A 19,875-nucleotide genomic window follows, 5' to 3' on the forward strand; every position below is an offset into this window, starting at 1 on the left:
CATACGTCTAAGAGACATCCGAACATATCAAACATACGTTGAAGAGACATCCAAACATATCAAGCATACGCCTAATAGACATCCAAACATATCAAACATACATCTAATAGACATCCGAAGATGTCAAACATACGTTGAAGAGACATCCAAACATATCAAGCATACGTCTAATAGACATCCAAATATATCAAACATACGTCCAATAGACATCCAAACATATCAAACATACGTTGAAGAGACATCCAAACATATCAAACATATGTCTAATAGACATCCAAACATATCAAACATACCTCTAATAGACATTCAAACATATCAAACATACGTCTAATAGACATTCAAACATATCAAACATACGTCTAATAGACATTCAAACATATCAAACATACGTCTAATAGACATCCAAACATATCAAACATACGTCTAATAGACATCCAAACATATCAAACATACATCTAATAGACATCCAAACATATCAAACATATGTCTAATAGACATCCAAATATATCAAATATACGTCTAATAGACATCCAAACATATCAAACATACATCTAATAGACATCCAAACATATCAAACATACATCTAATAGACATACAAACATATCAAACGTACATCTAATAGACATCCAAACATATCAAACATACCTCTAATAGACATTCAAACATATCAAACATACGTCTAATAGACATCCAAACATATCAAACATACATCTAATAGACATCCAAACATATCAAACATACATCTAATAGACATCCCACCTATCAAACATACATCTAATAGACATCCAAACATATCAAACGTACATCTAATAGACATCCAAACATATCAAACATACATCTAATAGACATACAAACATATCAAACATACATCTATAAGACATATTGGCTACATATGTGCTCCAACAGTCATCAAACAGACAGATTAGACATAGTTTAGTCATTTGATGACTAGTGTATTTTTGGACTATTGTTAGACATCTGTTGAATGCCAGTAATTAGCATTCATTATTCTTCCACAGCTCTACATAGTATACAAATAAACTCTACAAAGCAAAAACTGTGACATGAGTTCAATGAGTAAATGTGTAGGTTAAAATGAGACTAAAAACACACCAGGGTAGAGCCGAGTTTGATTTCACTTTTAAAATGAATGTATTTTGATAGCAGCATACAAAGTGAAATGTTTTCCAAATGTAGATGTGTGCTTTGTTCTCCAAGAAAAATGATCTGGTCTACAACATCAATTAATTATTCCCATTTCCCATCCATTTATCCAGAAGCTATAATAATGTAGTATTTAAGCTACAGTACATGTTATTGAGCAGTCCGTGAGCTGCAGTAAGCATTATCTGCATGTGAATTGATGATGGCGATGCTGAGCTCAGCACTGAGAGTCCTGCAGCCGTCTATTTCAGCGGCATTGAAGCAGATCAGGTCATGATAAAATGCAAAACAACATCTCCATCCATAAAGACTAATGTGAAGCTAACTGCGATGTAAATAACCAGGTCGAAAGGTTCAAAATCTGGCAATTATCACAACACTAGGGACTTAAATTGCAATTTCATAGGCATTTTCATTAGAGTCAATGATTTGTTCATTTGTTCTGTTGTGCGTTTCACATTGTCAGCTTCCTTCAGTGAGTAATGGTGCTGTTTGAGCACCAAAATATCAGTATCACTAAGAAATCCCTCATTCAGCTCCTGTGTTTTAATAATAATAATAATTCCTTACATTTATATAGCGCCTTTCTGGACACTTAAAGCACTTTACACAATGGGGGGCGTCTCCTCATCCACCACCAGTGTGCAGCATCCACCTAAATGATGTGACAGCAGCCATTTAGCGCCAGAGCAAACACCACACACCAGCTGACTGGTGGAGAGGAGACAGAGCGATGAAGCCAATTATGATATGGGGATGGTTAGGAGGCCATGATGGACAGAGGCCAATGGGATTTTTAATGACCACAGAGAGTCAGGACCTCAAACATTTTATTCTGTTACTAATTGATATATATATAAATATATATATATATATATATATATATATATATATATATATATATATATATATATATATATATATATATATATATATATATATATATATACAGTTGAAGTCAGAATTATTATTATTAGTTATTATTATTACTGTTTATTTTTTTCCCAATTTCTGTTTAATAGAGGGAAAATTGTTTCAGCACATCTCTAAGCATAATAGTTTTAGAAACCTATTTCTAATAAATGATTTATTTTATCTTTGCCATGATGACGGTAAACAGTATTTTACTTGATATTTTTCAAGACACTTCTATACAGCTTAAAGTGACATTTAAAGGCTTAACTAAGGTAATTAGGTTAACTAGGCAGGTTAGGGTAATTAGGCAAGTTATTGTAAACCAATGGTTTGTTCTGTACACTATCGAAAAAAAAATTTGCTTAAAGAGGCTAATAATTTTGTCCCAAAAATGGCTTTAAAAAAATTTAAAACTGCTTTTATTCTTGCCGAAATAAAATAAATAAGACTTTCCCCAGAAGAAAAAATATTATCAGGCATACTGTGAAAATTTCATTGCTCTGTTAAACATCATTTGGGAAATATTTAAAAAAGGGAAAAAAAATCAAAAGGGGGCGAATAATTCTGACCTCAACTGTATATATATATATCATCACAAAGGAAAATATTTTTGTTTTTAGAATATATATTAGTGATGCATGCAATGATTAAAGAATAACCAAAAAAGGCAAAGATTGGCAATCACTGATAATTGAAATCACTTTCAACAATTGCAAAAAGGGACTGAAAGGGCAGAAGCTCAGCTTCATCTGGCAGAGGAACAACTGACTCGGACCAAACTGCAGCAAACCAAGGCCAGACTTGAGATCCGCCTCCTAAAGGCTACGCTCAGACAAGCTGCTCTCTCCACATCAGATGAGGAAGTCTGAGTTTTTGACATCAAGTAACTTGAAACTTGTTAGAAATATCCTCAATGTACAGTGTTTGTGTTTTGGTCTCAGATGAGAGGACTGCAGGAAGAGGAGGGGCTGGGGGTTTTCTTGTTTTTATTTATTTTATTTTTTTTGAATGTGTGTGAGTTTTCATTTCAAATAAAAATAAAGTTATATTGACTCACTCTGGCTATTCTACTTGTTGCTCTTTACATATCTATAGTTCTACATTGTGATTTCCTCTCCTGTTTGAGCACTGGTTATCCAGATTTAGTGATCCTGAAAAGTTCCTATACGGATCAGATTGATCCAATCCAATGCTTCTTTGAAAAACTTGCTCAAAACTAAGCTGGATTACGTGATCACGGATCGCAAAAAAGGATTACTAAATCCAGATCAGTTTCATCTGGATTAAACCTTTTGAAAAACCCGGCCCTGAACCAGCTAATCAAACTCTTACTACATATACTAGAAATTTCCTGGCAGGTGTGTCGAAGCAAGTTGGAGCTAAACTTAGCACACCGGCTCTCCAGGATCGAGTTTGGACACCCCTGGTGTAAACTAAACTGAAACTTAACTTTTTGTCTTTATTTGCGGTTGTAAATTGTATTATGGGATGTTAACCTCTGCTCTGTCGACGTTTGATGTTGAAAATTCAACTGTACAGTTTAACAAAGTGACATTTATTAACATTTTAGCCGTTTGAAGTCATATAATATATAAGAAATTGTACTATATAGAGAAATAAGGCTGTAAAATCACAGAAAATGTGCTGGCAGCTTATTATAAGGTGTTTGTAGCATAATATACAACACCAACCCAGGCTATTTATCATTTTAAACTTTTACAAATGTTCATAAAAGTCACTTTTTCAAACTTTTCAATGTTAAAAGTTGTTGGAAGGAAGATTAAGTCCCATAATGCAATAAAAAATTTCATAAATAATACCAATATTTTATATTATACTCCTAAAGGAATCAAAAGATAATGCTACGGTTATTAAAGTAACCCTCGTTCCCCGAGGGGGGGAACGGAAATGCTATGTGGAAAACCTTCCACTATGGGGTTTTCCCCAATAGTGGAAGGTTTTCCATATAGCATTGGAGTTCCCCATCCGAAGGGGAACTCCTGATCCTACTTATCAGCATGGAAAAATTATCGTCAAGAAGACATATCTCAAAAAGAATGGATAGTTTCTTGTCTATATGCCCAAAATAATAGTGTTAACACAAGTTGCAAATTACTGCAATATAAATGGCTCATACAAACTTACATTACCCCAGCTAAACTCCATAGATTTAACCCAAATATTCCGGATAGCTTTTCAAAATGCAATAAAGAAGTGGGTACCCCATGGGAGTGCAATGAGATTCAAATATTTTGGAAAGAGATTCTTATCATGATTGGTAAATTACTTGAAGGAAATATACATTTCAGGGCTCAACAATAAGGACTGCCCTATGGCCCGGGGCCAGTGTGAGAGACGCTTGGGACAGTAGGATTATTACTGGACCGATTGGGACAGTGCTGCCTTGTCACTAAAGTTTAACTTGCCTGCGACTACTTGTCAATTGTGTGCATTTTAAGCTTGAGCTTTTTAGTCTTAAAATGCTACCTTCTCTGATGTCGTAAACACCAAATTGCTTTTCGGATCCTCCTATCCGATTTGATGTTTTGAGCATGCTATTTTTTTCCGTATCCTATAACAACCAGTACAGCGAAGAGACGGCAACATGGCAGCAACATCAAAGTAAAAGGCTAAAGTAAAATGTCTGTTTATAACGTGTTGGAAGCAGACATTTACGTGAGAACACATTGAAAAAATTTGTGATTAATATTTAATTTATTATTTTATTTATTAATTTTTTTTGCTTAAAATAATTTCTTTTGTTAAATAATTTCAATCTGCGATAAAATACCTCCACATTTCCCATAATGCATTTTTTGTTTGCATAGCACGGATTTCTGCTCAAACATTTATTAACATTTTTAAAATATTGAAATTCTAGATTCACAGACATTATTTTTGACACATTATTTATAATATGTGTCTAAAAAATAACTATTAACTTGTCTTTTTCATTTTTTGATAGGCCCAGTGAAAATCTTGGCAGGGCAAGTAAAAATCTGGCCCGATTGGACCAGTAGAAAAAATCCTTAGCACTGAACCCTGCATTTGGTTCCCAAATTATGTTTATTTCATGTACAGTAGATGTCAGAATTATTAGCCCCCCTTTGATTTTTGTTTTCTTTTTCAATCATTTCCCAAATGATGTTTAACAGAGCAAGGAAATTTTCACAGTATGTCTGATAATATTTTTTCTTCTGGAGAAAGTCTTATTTGTTTTATTTCGGCTAGAATAAAAGCAGTTTTAATTTTTTTATACACAATTTTTAGGTCAAAATTATTAGCCCCTTTAAGCTTTTTTTTTTTTTTTAACAAACCATCATTATACAATAACTTGCCTAATTACCCTAACCTGCCTAGTTCACCTCATTAACCTAGTTAAGCCTTTAAATGTCACTTTAAGCTGTATAGAAGTGTCTTGAAGAATATCTAGTCTAATATTATTTACTGTCATCATGGCAAAGATTAAATAAATCCGTTATTAGAAATTAGTTATTGAAACTATTATGTTTAGAAATGTGTTTAAGAAATATTCTCTTCATTAAACAGAAATAAAAAATAAACAGGTAGGCTAATAATTCAGGTGGGCTAATAATTCTGACTTCAACTGTATTTGTGTGGTAATTAACCTTCTGCAATGTTCCCTCATCATTCACTACAGCTTTACAAAAGGTCTGTCAGAACAAAACCTGTGGGCTATATTGCAAATACAGCAATATATATATTTATATACACAGCCAACATCCGGCCTCATGCATAATTTACAATCCTTAAGTTTTATAAAGTTAAATGCTGGTTGGCAAATGTCAAAAATAAAATGTGATCCACAGCTCTGTGAGAGGCCAGCTGGCTAGATGAACTCAAACGGCCAGTTCATAAGCAGAACCAACAAATGCAAAAGAAAATGAACTAAATAAGCATTTATATTTCAACACACTTCCGTTGCTCTGAAGTATTCAGATATTAAAGCAAAACATGCATCTTTATAGTAGACATAATACCCCAAAATCAACTTGCAATGACATATACTTCACATGTTTGTGTATTGTGCATGTTGCAATTGTTAGTTGAAGAATTAACCCTCCTGTCATGTCCGCATCACACCCCTCACTTTAGTGTTCCCGGTCAAAATTTGCCGCTCTGTTTTAACTGCTTTTAAATAAGCACGAAAACCATTTATCACCCCAAGTTTTTAATCAACATTCTTTAACTGTGAACATTGTCTTAAAGTAGTGTTTAACATGAATTTATAGAAGTAGACATAAAATAACTGCAGTGAAAATACAATTAGGCACTGAAAATGCATTACAAAATGAACCATAGATGACAGAAATCAAAACACTTTGCTTTATTACCAATAAACAGCTTGCTAAAATAACTATCACAGCGTCTGACCAAAAGAAATGGAAATTTAAACCCATTTGAATGAGTTTTCAACCAGCAAAGCACCAACAAACGGTCTCCTTTCCTGTAGATTGAGTGCTCAATCTTTCATTTAGTCCTTCAATTGCACTATATTAGTGTACTAATGTAGGGAATAGTGAATGAGTGTATAGACGGTGATTAAGGACTCAGCACTAGCGCTAGTTATCCTCTGGCCGTTTTTGGGTGAGATGCTAATGGTCTAATCCAGGGGTCACCAATCCTGGTCCTGGAGGGCCGGTGTCCCTGCAGGATTTAGCTCCAACTTACCTCAACACACCTGCCTGGATGTTTCAAGTATGCCTAGAAAGACCTTGATTACCTTGTTCAGGTGTGTTTGATTAGTGTTGGAGCTAAAATCTGCAGGACACCGGCCCTCCAGGAACAAGTTTGGTGACCCCTGGTCTAATCCAATGAAAACATTTATGCTAAGCTAAGCTAAAAGTGCTGCTAGACCCAGAGATTGGTATGAATTTGTACAGTCTGAGGAGTGCACTGCTGAAAAATCCAGCTTGTTGGCTGGTTTTAGCTGGTCGACCAGGCTGGTTTTAGAGGGGTTTTGGGCATTTCCAGGCTGGTTTCCAGCCATTTTCAGCCTGGTCTTAGCTGGTCAGGCTGGAAAATGACCAGCTAAATCCAGCTAAAACCAGCTTGACCAGCCAGGTTCAGACCAGGTTCTGGCTAGGCTGGTCAAGCTGGTTTTAGCTGGTCATCTCCCAGCCTGACCAGCTAAGACCATGCTGGAAATGGCTGGAAACCAGTCTGGAAATGGCCGAAACCCCTCTAAAACCAGCCTGATCGACCAGCTAAAACCAGCCAACCAGCCTAGGCTGGTTTAGGCTGTTTTTTTTTCAGTAGGGTGGATATAGTCTGGATTCTCATTGATTTCCTATGGTGGTCACTTTTGACCGGAAACACCACAGGTGTAACAAAGTTGATTAAAATACTCAAAATTCAACAAAAGAGGTGATTGTCACTTTAATATGTTTAGGATATAATAAGTTCTCAAGGCAATCAGATGTAAAACATAATATTTATGGCTGTTTTTTAGTTGTAAATCGGTCAGATTTGACCCGAACACAACAGGAAGGTTAAAGGTATTCTGTGTGCAAACATAACAGGTAAATGAGGAGAGTGTCTTGCACAAGGGAAGCACAAAGCAATAATCCTCCACCACACAGCATTTAAATAATTCTTAAGCAGCATGAAAATAAAAACTGCAGAAAGTGCTGGCTCAGCACAAACACAAATGAAGATCACAAACAACACAATATCAACAAAACATAAGGCATGTGTGTGTATCTGTGTAAGAAAACAGGATACATCTGCAGCTCATCAAGCATAATATTATACCAAAACATACATTGTCTTGTTAAAAGCAAGCAAAGTGTGTATTTTAGATTATTTCCCTGCTAAAAAATCCAGCTTACACCAGCCTAGGATGGTTGGCTGGTTTTAGCTGGTCGGCCAGGCTGGTTTTAGAGGGGTTTTGGCCACTTCCAGGCTGGTTTCCAGCCATTTCCAGCCAGGTTTTAGCTGGTCAGGCTGGGAGATGACCAGCTAAAACCAGCTTGATCAGCCTAGCCAAGCTGGGAGCCCAGCCAAAACCAGCTATGTCCAGCTTAAACCAGGATGGTCAAGCTGGTTTTAAATGGTTTTAGCTGGTCTGGCTGGAAACCAGCCTGGAAGTGGCCAAACCCCTCTAAAACCAGGCTGGTCTCGTTTTGTCTCGTTTTACGCTTGAGCAACCAAATAAATGCTAAAGTTTATTTAACTGAATGTATTTTAATGACATTACAACATCAATGCTGTATAAGGAACCGTATAAAATGGAGAAAAGTTCACAATAACAGGTCACCGGAAGTGTATCAGCATGGGAACAGCACTAGCTCGGCATATACCCTATGGTTACAGGTTTTCAGATTTCAAAATATCTTCTTTTGAGTTCAACAGATAAAATAAATGTTTGGAAACACTCGAGGGAGGGTATTTTTTGGGGGGGGGTAAACTATCCCTTTAAGGATGTCAGCTTGATGCTCAGTTTCACTATGAGGTGCATTCCAAAACAAAACAAGCGAAAACAAATCTTTAGACCAAGTGGTTAGAAGAATGTTGAAGAAATGAATGTGATGATAGAAAGTTGCTAGATACCGTTCTCAGTAAAAGAAAATCTCTTAAAGGGTTCGTTCACACAAAAATGTAATTATCTCATCATTTACTCCCCCTCATATTGTTTTAAAACCTTTATGAGTTTCTTCCTTCTGTTGAACACAAAAGAAGATATTTCGAAGAAGGTGGAAACCTGTAACCATTGACATCCATTGACATTCTTGTACAATCTGAGACCTACTTTAAATAGGATATCACTCAGCTAGTGGAGATCGCTGATTTTTAAAGAAAACAGACCTTAAACGCACCGGATTTTGCATTGGCATTCAATTCGCCGGAAGCGCTTAACCCAGGTTACTGGCAAATTAAAAGTCCTATTAGCATGCTTCGGCATATACCCCATTGACTTCCATAGTAAGAAAAACAAATGGAAGTCAATGGTTACAGGTTTCCATCTTTCTTCGAAATATCTCCTTTTGTGTTCAACAGAAGAAAGAAACTCATAAAGGTTTAAAAGCAACATGAGGGGGAGAAAATAATTTAAAAAACAGTGTGAATTGACCCTTTAAGAGACTTGTTTTTACTGAAAAGTGTATTTAGCAACTTTTTATCATCACACACGCTTCTTAAATTTTAACCACTTGGTCAAAAGAGTTGATGTCGCTTGTTTTGGCATTCACCTCGTAATGAGTTTAAGCATCGAGCTGACATCCTTAAAGAGATAGTTCACCAAAAAAAATGAAATTTACTTTATCTCAAGTGTTTTTAAACCTTAATGGGTGCATTTCATCTGTTGAACACAAAAGAAGATACTTTATAGAAAGCTGAAAGCCTGTAACCATTGACTTCCATAGTAGCAAAAAACAAATACTATAGAAGTCAATGGTTACAGGTTTCCGTCTCTTATCAGAATATCTCCTTTTGTGTTCAACAGAAGAAAGAAACTAATAAAGGTTTGAAGCAAGTACAGCATTAATAAATAATGACAGAATCAGCATTTTTGTGTGAACTATCCCTTTAAATAAGTGCATTGAACACATGGAGAGAGAAAAAAAAAGGGGAGAGAAAGAGAGAGACCTGATCTCCGGCACACAAGCACCTCCTCAGCAAGGTGCTGTAATATGAAACTCTGCAGTGCAAATGCTTTATAAGTGTTGGAGTTAAACAGCAGCAAATCTCCACACGAAAGCGCAACACACTCCATCACAATAAACATCTTTTCCTGAAACAAACCAAATGCTTCTCAAAGCAGAAGGAAAACCTATAATGCTTCATTTCTTTACACACAGGTGTTAAAATAGCATGGTTCTGAGAGATTTCTTACTCTAACCACATTATATTATTAAGCAACACATCTCAAAACTGCTTAAGCACTGCTTGTTTTGAGCTATAACATTAAAATGCATTACTTATCACCTCTGCTTTTCTTATATATGTACAGTATATTGATATTTTTTAGAACTAGACATTAAGTGTTATGAAAAGCACTACATACATTTATATATGGCCTTTTACGTGCTTTTTTCAGCCCCTGAGAGTCTAATCCCAATAGTAATTTGTAAATGTAGCAAAATTTAATTTAATTTAACTCAAATATTCCTGTCCATGTTATTTTCTATCCTCAATATTTGATCATTAGAATACAAATGTATATATTAGCTAATATATGTAGATGTGTACAGTATGTACCCATGCAAGACTGATAGTGACGCTTAACTCAGCAGTGGGGTTGCCTGTTTTGAACTACTGTGTAGTACTGGAGCTACATTACATATCTGCATCGTATGGCTGTTTTTTCATATATGACAGCATCAAATAAATGCAGTCTCTGTTATTTAAAACAAATGCAAAAAAAAAAGAAAAAAAATTTAAATAAATGCATCTAATTTTAAATTAATGGCAGTGTTATTTATTTTGTTTAGGATCTGGAGGTATGCACACAAATAATGCAGTTTTAGCTTTTAAAAATACATGCATGTAGTTTTAAATTGATTGCATTGTTTTTTGTATGAATTAATAACACCAGTTGACCTGTATGTGTGCCAGTATTATGCAGTATGCACAGAAATAATACAGTTTTAGCTATTAAAAATACATGCATGTAATTTTAAATTGATTGTATTGTTTTTGTATGAATTAATAACACCCACTGACCTGTACGTGTGCCAGTATGCAAAAAAAATGCAGTTTTGGCTATTAAAATGCATATGTTTTATTTAAAATGTGTTGCATATTTAATATTTGAAATAATAACACCCACTGAACTTCCAGTATTATGACCCTATAAAATTTCAGCTACCTAAAATACTATTATTTTTAAATGTATAGCATTGTGTTTTCTAATAAATAATAACAACTATTTACAGTATGCACCGAAATAATGCAACTGCAGCTGTTTAAAAATACATGCATGTCATTTTAAAGTTATTGCATTGTTTTTGATTAAATAATAACACCCAATGACAATATAAACATAAATAATGCAGTTTTAGCTACTTAAAATGCACGCATTTCGTTTTAAAATTGATGCATTCTGTTCTCTATGAAATAATAGCACCCTTTTAGCTATGTGCCAGTATGACAGTATGCATTTTCAGTTATTTAATTTTAAATTGCTTGAAATAATAACACCTATTGACGTGCCAGTATTATGACAGTATGCATCTTGTCATTTGATTTTAAATTGATTGCATCAATTTTTCTATGAAATAATAACACCCATCAGTGTGCCAGTATTATAACCCTTTGAAATTTCAACTATTAAAAATACACACATTTAATTTTAAATTTATTGCATTTTTCTATGAAAAATTGACAGTGTGCAGAGAAATAATGCAGTTTAAAAACAGAAGCATGTAATTTTTTCATTAATTGCATTATTTTTGATTAATTAATAACATCCAATGACAGTACAAACATAAATAATGCAGTTTTACCTTCTAAAAATACATGCATTTAGTTTTAAAATGAACGCATTATGTTTACAATGAAATATTAACACCCTTTGAGCTGTGCCATTATGACAGTATGCATTTTCATCTGTTTTAATTTAAATTGACTGAAATATTAACACCTATTGATCTATGTGCCAGCATTTTGACAGTATGCATCTTGTCATTTGGTTTTAAGTTGATTGCATTATTTTGTCTATGAAATAATAATGCCCTGTACGTGTGCCAGTATGCACATAAATAATCCCGTTCCACAGGCATTTAACTTGAAATCCATTGGATTGTTCTTTCTTTCTACGAAGTAACACAGATTGAGCATTACAGCAACCTCTTGTTTTGATCTTGGTGCACCAGCAGCGGCGGATCAGCTCACCTGTGCCTGCACGTGTTCACACAGCAGCCGTACGCCGCCTTCCCCCTTCCCTCCTCCCGCTTGCCAACTTATCCCTCTTCCCTACCTTGCGCTTTTTCTCCCGCGATCGGCTCCTCTTCTTGGACTTCTCCTCCTCCTTCTCCTTCCTCTCCTGCTCGGCGAGAGCCTCTAAATCCTTGTTTTTGCGCAGATGTTTGGCGGCTTGTGCCATGGTGCCGTTCGCAGCCGGAGAGCGCCGTGCCGGGCAGGGGAGGCTCTGTAGATCCGCTGATGGATGCTGGTGCTCGGCTCATGCAGTCCTGCAGTATGTGTTGTGTGTGCGTGTGGGTGTGTGTGTGTGTGTCCCGCTCTCTCTCTGTCTCTTTCCTCCAATGCAGCACTAGTTAGTCAGACAGACCTGAGAGAGGCTTCATTGAGAGGGATTCTGCTGCAGCACTGCGCACCTCTCTCTCTCTCTCTCTCTCTCTCTCTCTCTCTCTCTCTCTCTCTCTCTCTCAATTCAGTTCAGTTCAATTCAAGCTTGCTCTATCGGTATGACAAGTGTTACACTGAACATATAAACAAATGATGTGGTGATAAAACAAACAATAATTAACAGTGTAATGTACAATTGATTCATATAACAATTAAATATTGAGTGTGTGTGTGTGTGTGTCACACATACTGCCAATGTGTATAGCAGAGAGGGGAGTCAATATAAATAGTAGTAATAACAATATTGAATTTAATAAGAATAATAATATATTCAAAAATAGAAAGGAATATATAGTAAATGTAACAATAAAAATACATGTATGTTCATGTAAAACATCTCTCATTCATTCATTTCTTTTCAGCTTAGTTCCTTTAATGATCAGTGGTCGCCACGGCGGAATGAACCACTAACTTATCCAGCATACGTTTTACGCAACCCAACACCAATACACACTCTTTCACACACATACACTATACAGACAATAGCCTTTCCAATTCCCCTATAGCACATGTGTTTAAACCGTGGGGGAAACCGGAGCTCTCAGAGCAATCCCACGCCAACACGGGGAGAACATGCAGTCCCTCCACACTGAAACGCCAACTGGCCCAGCCGGGAATCAAACCAGTGACCTTCTTGCTGTGAGGCGATCGTGCTACTCACTGCGCCACCGTGATGTTCATCTCTCTCTCACAGTATTGCTAAAGCAATTAAACAATACATAGAACAAGAATATATCTGTAAAATAATTAATATGTTCATGTCTATTATATACAAAGTAAATAAATATATAAGTAAATATTGGACAATAGAAGATTGGAGAAACGTTGCCTGGTCTGATGAATCTCCATTTCTGCTGCCACATTCGAGTGGGTCAGAATTTGGAGTCAACAGCATGAAAGCATGGATCCATCCTGCCTTGTATCAACAGTTCAGACTGGTGTTGGTGGTGGTGTAATGGTGTGAGGGATACTTTCTTGGCACACTTTGGGCCCATTAGTACCAATTGAGCATCGTATTGCTGCTGACCATGTCCATTCCTTTATGACCACAGTGTCCTCATCTTCTGATGGCTTCTTCCAGCAGGATAATGCACCATGTCAAAGCGTGAATCATCTCATACTGGTTTCCTGTACATGACAATGAGTTCACTGTACTCAAATGGCCTCCACAGTCACCAGCTCTCAATCCAATAGAGCCCCTTTTGGATGTGGTGGAACGGGAGATTCACATCATGGATGTGCAGCCGACAAATCCAGCCGGTCCAACCCGGTACTTGTAAGGTGTACCTAATAAAGTGGCCGGTGAGTGTATATACACACACGAGTTTGTCTACTGCCTCCATGTCTCTCTCTCTCTCTAATGCATGCATCTTGTCTTTTTTATTGCTTTGGTTAAGATTGTTGATTGATTTTATGCAGATTTTCATGTTGCTTTGAACGTTTTGAGAATATTTGGTGTACTGAAGATGTTTTAGGTTCTGTTATTGATGACGAACTTCACTTCCCAATTTGTCAAATGTTTTTTTATTGATTTTATTGAATTCTCTCTCAAGTCAATTCATTAAGAGCTTTGGGGTGGCCCACTGAAGCTAAGCAGTACCTTGGGAGACCACATGAGAAAGCTAGGTTTCTGTCGGAAGTGTTGTTAGTGAGGCCAGCAGGGGGTGCTCAACCTGCGGTCTGTGTGGGACCTAATGCCCAAGTACAGTGAAGGGGACTCTATACTGCTCAGTGAGCGCAGTGTTTTGAATAAACCTAGGTCCTGAATCTCTGTGGTCATTATCCATCATGACCTCCTAACAATCCCAATATGATAATTGGCTTCATTAGTCGGTCTCCTCTCCTCACACCAATCAGCTGGTGTGTGGTGTGCGGTCTGGCACAATATAGCTGCCATCATGTCATCCAGGTGGATGCTGCACACTGGTGGTGGATGAGGAGATTCCCTCCAATGTGTAAAGTGCTTTGAGTGTCTAGAAAAGGGCTATATAAATGTAAGGAATTATTATTATTATTATTATTATTATTATTAATATTAATATTAATATTAATATTAATATTAATATTAATATTAATATTAATATTAATATTAATATTATTATATTTCAATTGGTTTTTTGCTGAATTAAACATATGTTATTTTTAAATAAATTATTTTAAATAAAGGTGCTTAAGTTTCTAAAGGTGCTTAGTTTTTTATGTCAACCTCTTACTCTCTCGACTTTCCTCTTCTGGAATTTAAGTTCAGCCTTGTGTTTTAATCTTTCTGGTGTCATATCTAAAACAATTACCACAAAATCCTGAAAGATAAACAGCTTTTTAGTGGGAGGAATCCATATTTGGGACCTTCATAAATCAATTCTGACAGCAGCAAATCCATATGGCATTACAAGCAACACGGGACAACCCAAGAACAGCTTGTAACTCAGTTGGAATATATCTATTCAGTGGGTTTGGGATGGATTTTTGGGTAAAGCCGCGGTCACACTGCACTTTTCTCTGCGTAGACTTCCATTCATACGCACGTGAATGCGTCAGACCGGAAACACAAGCAACTGCGACATTGCAAACTTCAAGCTTAGTGAACTCTGACCTACAAAATCGCATCACTTGACTGCGTGAGGCCAATCAAAGAATCGAACATGACCTCTCTGGACAGAAATTTAAAACATGCACCAATCGCTGGCTTTTTTTAATGTCAAATCATTTTGCGTAATCCCGCCTCTTTTAACAGCGCCAGACGGCAGAAGCTCTAACTCTAATGTGACTGCGGCATAACACTTTAGCTTAGGGACCAATCCTTTTATTAATTTGTACCTGTACCTATATGCTATAAAACTGCAGGTTACCTATGTCTGTATATAATCATTTATATTTGATTGTAACTTAATTTGATTGTAATGCAATAATATGCATCTTCCTAGAGCTGGCCGGCCATCTAAGCTGAGTGATCTGGGGCCTTAGTCAGAGAGGTGATCAATAATAACCCGATGGTCACTAAGTCTGTCACCGACTCGGTCCCAGTCATTCCCCTCGCTGGCCAGCAGAGGCCGCCATCTCCGGACTTCTAAACATTACATCATCCATTTACGTTGATTGTGCTCACCTGTCCTGAATCAAGCTAACGACCCACGTACCCTTTATAAGCCAGCTCCTAACGCTCAGTCAGTGCGAAGTCTTGTTTAGCCCCGGCCAGCATTTCTGAGCGTTATTCCTGCCTGATTCCTCGTGCATTACTCCAGCCTGTTTCTGACTCTGCTTCGCCTTCTGCCTGCCCACGACCCACGCCTGATATACGGACTCTGATACTCGCTGCCTGCCCACGACCCACGCCTGATACACGGACTCTGATACTTGCAGCCTGCCCTCGATCTATGCCTGGTAAAACACTCTGTGTCTGTTCATCGCCAGTCTTTATCCATCATAGACTGTTGCTGTTGTGTGTTTGCACGGTAGTGCATATTGTGTGTGTGAATGAGAGCTTAACTAATAAATACTGCATAATTGATCCCTCCGTGTCAGTCTCCTCGTTACACAGTCTGAGCTCCAGCGTTCCTTTGTGGAGAGAGGAGAACCTTACAGAAGGACAACCATCTGTGCAGCAATCCACCAATCAGGCCTGTATGGTAGAGTGGCCAGACGGAAGCTGCTCCCCGCCTGGAGTTTACCAAAAGGCATTTGAAGAAACAAAACTCTCTAATCTGATGAGACTCAAATTGAACTCTTAATAGTGAATGCCAGGCGTCACGTTTGGAGAAAACCAGGCAGCGCTGATCATCAGGCTAATATCATCCCAACAGTGAAGCATGGTGGTGGCAGCATCATGCTGTGGGGATGTTTTTCAGCAGCAGGAACTGGAAGACTCGTCAGGATAGAGGGAAAGATGAATGCAGCAATGTACAGAGACATCCTGAACGAAAACCTGCTTCAGAGCGCTCTTGACCTTAGACTGGGGCGACGGTTCATCTTCCAGCAGGACAATGACCCAAAACACACCCCCAAAATGTCAATGGAGTGGCTTCACAACAACTCGGTGAATGTGCTTGAGTGGCCCAGCCAGAGCCCAGACATAAATCCTATTGAACATCATTGGAGAGATCTGAAAATAGCTGTACACCGTCGCTTCCCATCCAACCTGATAGAGCTTGAGAGCTACTGCAAGGAGGAATGGGCAAAAATTTCCAAAGACAGGTGTGCCAAGCTTGTGGCATAATATTCAACAAGACTTGAGGCTGAAATTGCTGCAAAGGTGCATCAACAAAGTATCGAGCAAAGCCTGTGAACACAGATTTACATGAGGTTTTTCAGCTTTTTTTATTGTGATTGAATTTGCAACAACTTCAAAAACTCTTTTTTCCACATTGTCATTATGGGGGATTGTGTGTAGAATGTTGAGGAAATAAATTAATTTATTTCATTTTGGAATAAGGCTGTAACATAAAAAAAAATGTGGAAAAAGTGAAGCGCTATCAGTCCTTTTCGGATGCACTGTAAATCAAAATTAAATCACACAATGGCCACTTACATGATCAGATATGCACACACAGGAAAACAACAGAAGAAACCAGATGCAGCCCTCTGCACAGTTCAGCCACGTGCAGCCAGAATGGACAAACTGTGGGCACAGGTGCCATTAATAAAGCCTTTGAGGCAGTCCTGATTGGCCAGAGATTAAGTGGGCGGAGATTGGAGTGAACCATGAACTGAATAGGTGCTGTGTCCCAAATGGCACACTATACACTATGCACTATGTACTTATGCACTTACACACTCAACAGGATAGTATATGTATGTAGTGTCGTCCCAAATGGCACACTAATGTTTTTTTACTAAGTGTAAATTCAAACCGTTTCTCTGATGACGTTTGAAGGTTGCGAAATCAGTGAAATAAACGACCGAATTATTAAATAATACCTGCCGTGAGTATTGCACCATCGGGAGGCGCTATAATCACTCTCAAAGGAGAATTTTGCTTTCACAATCCAAAATAAATAAAGTTATTCAACATGTGCGCCCGATAGCTCCGCCCCTTCCGCTACATAAGCAAACCTGCGGTCGTTGAGTGCGTGAAGTGTCCATCATTACACACTTCATTTTAGCGGCTGAATGAGTGCATCATCCGGGTAATTAAAGTGCACTTAGTTTTCAGTGTGAACACACTACTTACACTATTTATACTACAAAATGACGTAGAATAGTGCATAAGTATGCGATTTGGGACGCAGCTAGGGTTGTGACACTACCTTGAGGTTGCAGCTTAGGGACACCAAACTCCTCAACATGTGATCTCCACACAGAAATGCCAACTGAACCAGTATTGGGTTGCGGCTGGAAGGGCATCCACTGCTGGAATAGTTAGCGGTTCATTCCGCTGTGGAGTCACCTGATAAATAAGGGTCTAAACCGAAGAATAAATGAATCTCCACGCCAACATGGGGAGAACATGCGAACCACACAAAAATCTCATCTGGCGTTGTCAGGACTCGAACAAGCGACTTTCTTACTGTGAGGCGAGAGTGCTAACCACTAAGCCACTGTTAATAATGTAACAAATTTTGATTTACAGACATTTTTTAACCATAGTCAGATGATGATGGTCTTCTTCAGGTTTCTTCGTTTACGCTAATACCTTCAGTTTTTCTCTGTCATGGTCTCTTTTAGTGCCTCTGATGGGGCTCATTTCTGTGGGGTTGTTTGGAAACAATATGCATTGTGGATAATAAAAGCTGGCTGACATGATTAATACGGTAGGCATCAAAGCCTGCATGCTCTACACAACACTGAGAAAACGTGTGTTTAAAAACCGCCTGTGACTGAATGCGTCCTCATTCTTCCTCTCTTTATCCTGTAATGCAGCGAGGAGGAACCATGTGGAGTCTGCGTGGATGTGGATGCAGGATTTGTGTATGTGAGCGCAGCAGACACGGGCATTTTGTGCAGAACTGGAACAAAACCTTGTTGACGGTCCTGGTGCACGGAGCTGTGAGCCGGTGGAAAGGTTTCCTTTGGGATAGTCGTGCAGAAAGGGAGGGAGCTTCTTTTGTTTCTCCGTTTCAGACAGCATCTGCAGTGTGTCTCCTGGAAAGCCTCCACCTGTTCTTTTTTCTCTCTCCCATAAAATCTCTCTCCAATCCTACGGCAATCTTGCTGATGCAAGCAAAAGAGGCTTTAATGACCCGCACACACCCACATCTAAATTGTTCAACGCTCTTAAACAGGTACAGGAGTTTGAACGACATGCAAGCAAATACAATAGTTTTAGTTAATACATGCCAGAGGTACACACTCGAAAAAGTTAATGACAAAGCCTATAAGCGTGACAGGACTAAAAGCAACCCAGGCTCATTCTGATTACGTACCCCTGTGTACATTTCTAGAGAGCGCCAAATACATACCAGGGGGTACTCTTTTTTTTTTGCAGGTTTGTTTTCGCAAATCAGACTGATGTGTACGCTTTTTCAGATCTCAAATTTCTCTCGCGAGGGCCATTCATGCCTGCTGTTTTCTTGTAAATCCACCAGAGGCCGATGTCGACTGACTGACTGACTCACCGACCAATCTCCCCATCCACCGCCTTCCCTAAACCCAACCAATAGTGTTTTCAAAAGTAATCCAGAAAAAGAAAAACCCTCGTCTGATTTTTACCACGTTTTCAGATCTCACCACATTCACACCCTGTTAACCTGCTGAAAAAAACAGCTTAAACCAGCCTAGGATGGTTGGCTGGTTTTAGCTGGTCGACCAGGCTGGATTTAGAGGGGTTTTGGCCATTTCCAGGCTGGTTTCCAGCCATTTCCAGCATGGTCTTAGCTGGTTAGGCTGGGAGATGACCAGCTAAAACCAGCTTGACCAGCCTAGCCAGGCTGGGAGCCCAGCCAAAACCAGCTATGTCCAGCTTAAACCAAATTGGAAATGGCCAAAACCCCTCTAAAACCAGGCTGGTCAACCAGCTAAAACCAGCCAACCAGCCTAGGCTGGTTTAAGCTGGATTTTTCAGCAGGGTATTTACTTGTTTATTTTATTTTTTGGCTTTTGTTTATCCGCCTTTCAGCAACCGACTCCCATGAGGAAGGTTGCCAGTTCGATACCAGCTCGGAGCGGGTTGGGTGGCCTAGGACCAGCGGGGTTATACGAGATTGCCCACCCCTGGGCTATACCTTCCCACCGCAACCTCGATTTCGCTGTTTAAAATGGCAGCCGCGTGAAATCAGTCTATAGGGTTTTCAGAATGAGCCTATAATAATCCATTAATATGCACCAATGTAGGCTACTATTCACAGCTGAAGTCAAAAAAATTGCCAAAATTTACAAAAATATATATATGCCTATTGATAAACCAGTTTATATATTTTATTCAATCATAAAATGACTTCATATATATTTATAATCATATATATTTTTGATAAAAATTAAATATTTCGATTTAATGAAAGTAGACTAAACTATTACAAGTAAAGACAAACAAAG

At 38.1% G+C, this 19,875-nt stretch overlaps 1 protein-coding gene and 1 long non-coding RNA gene across 33 annotated transcripts in view; both read right to left on the reverse strand.

Annotated features, from left to right (window-relative positions):
* Window positions 1-12,373, reverse strand: part of ank1a (ankyrin 1, erythrocytic a) — a 222,930-nt gene extending 210,557 nt beyond the window's left edge. For all 32 annotated transcript variants that reach the window (NM_001442989.1, NM_001442988.1, XM_087251792.1 and 29 more), the window contains 1 exon segment: window positions 12,020-12,373. In NM_001442989.1, the coding sequence (NP_001429918.1) occupies window positions 12,020-12,145 (126 nt within the window). In that variant the 5' untranslated portion in view covers window positions 12,146-12,373.
* On the reverse strand, window positions 4,822-8,509 carry LOC147844532 (uncharacterized). The gene is made up of 3 exons (XR_015492134.1): window positions 8,092-8,509; window positions 6,900-7,196; window positions 4,822-6,747 (listed from the first exon to the last, which is right to left on the reverse strand). It is a non-coding gene; the product is annotated as an uncharacterized LOC147844532 (long non-coding RNA).
* Window positions 12,374-19,875: the final 7,502 nt, after the last annotated feature.

This window comes from Danio rerio, chromosome 5 (assembly GCF_052040795.2).
Source record: "Danio rerio strain M-AB ecotype USA chromosome 5, GRCz13ab, whole genome shotgun sequence".
Classification (NCBI taxonomy): domain Eukaryota; kingdom Metazoa; phylum Chordata; class Actinopteri; order Cypriniformes; family Danionidae; genus Danio; species Danio rerio.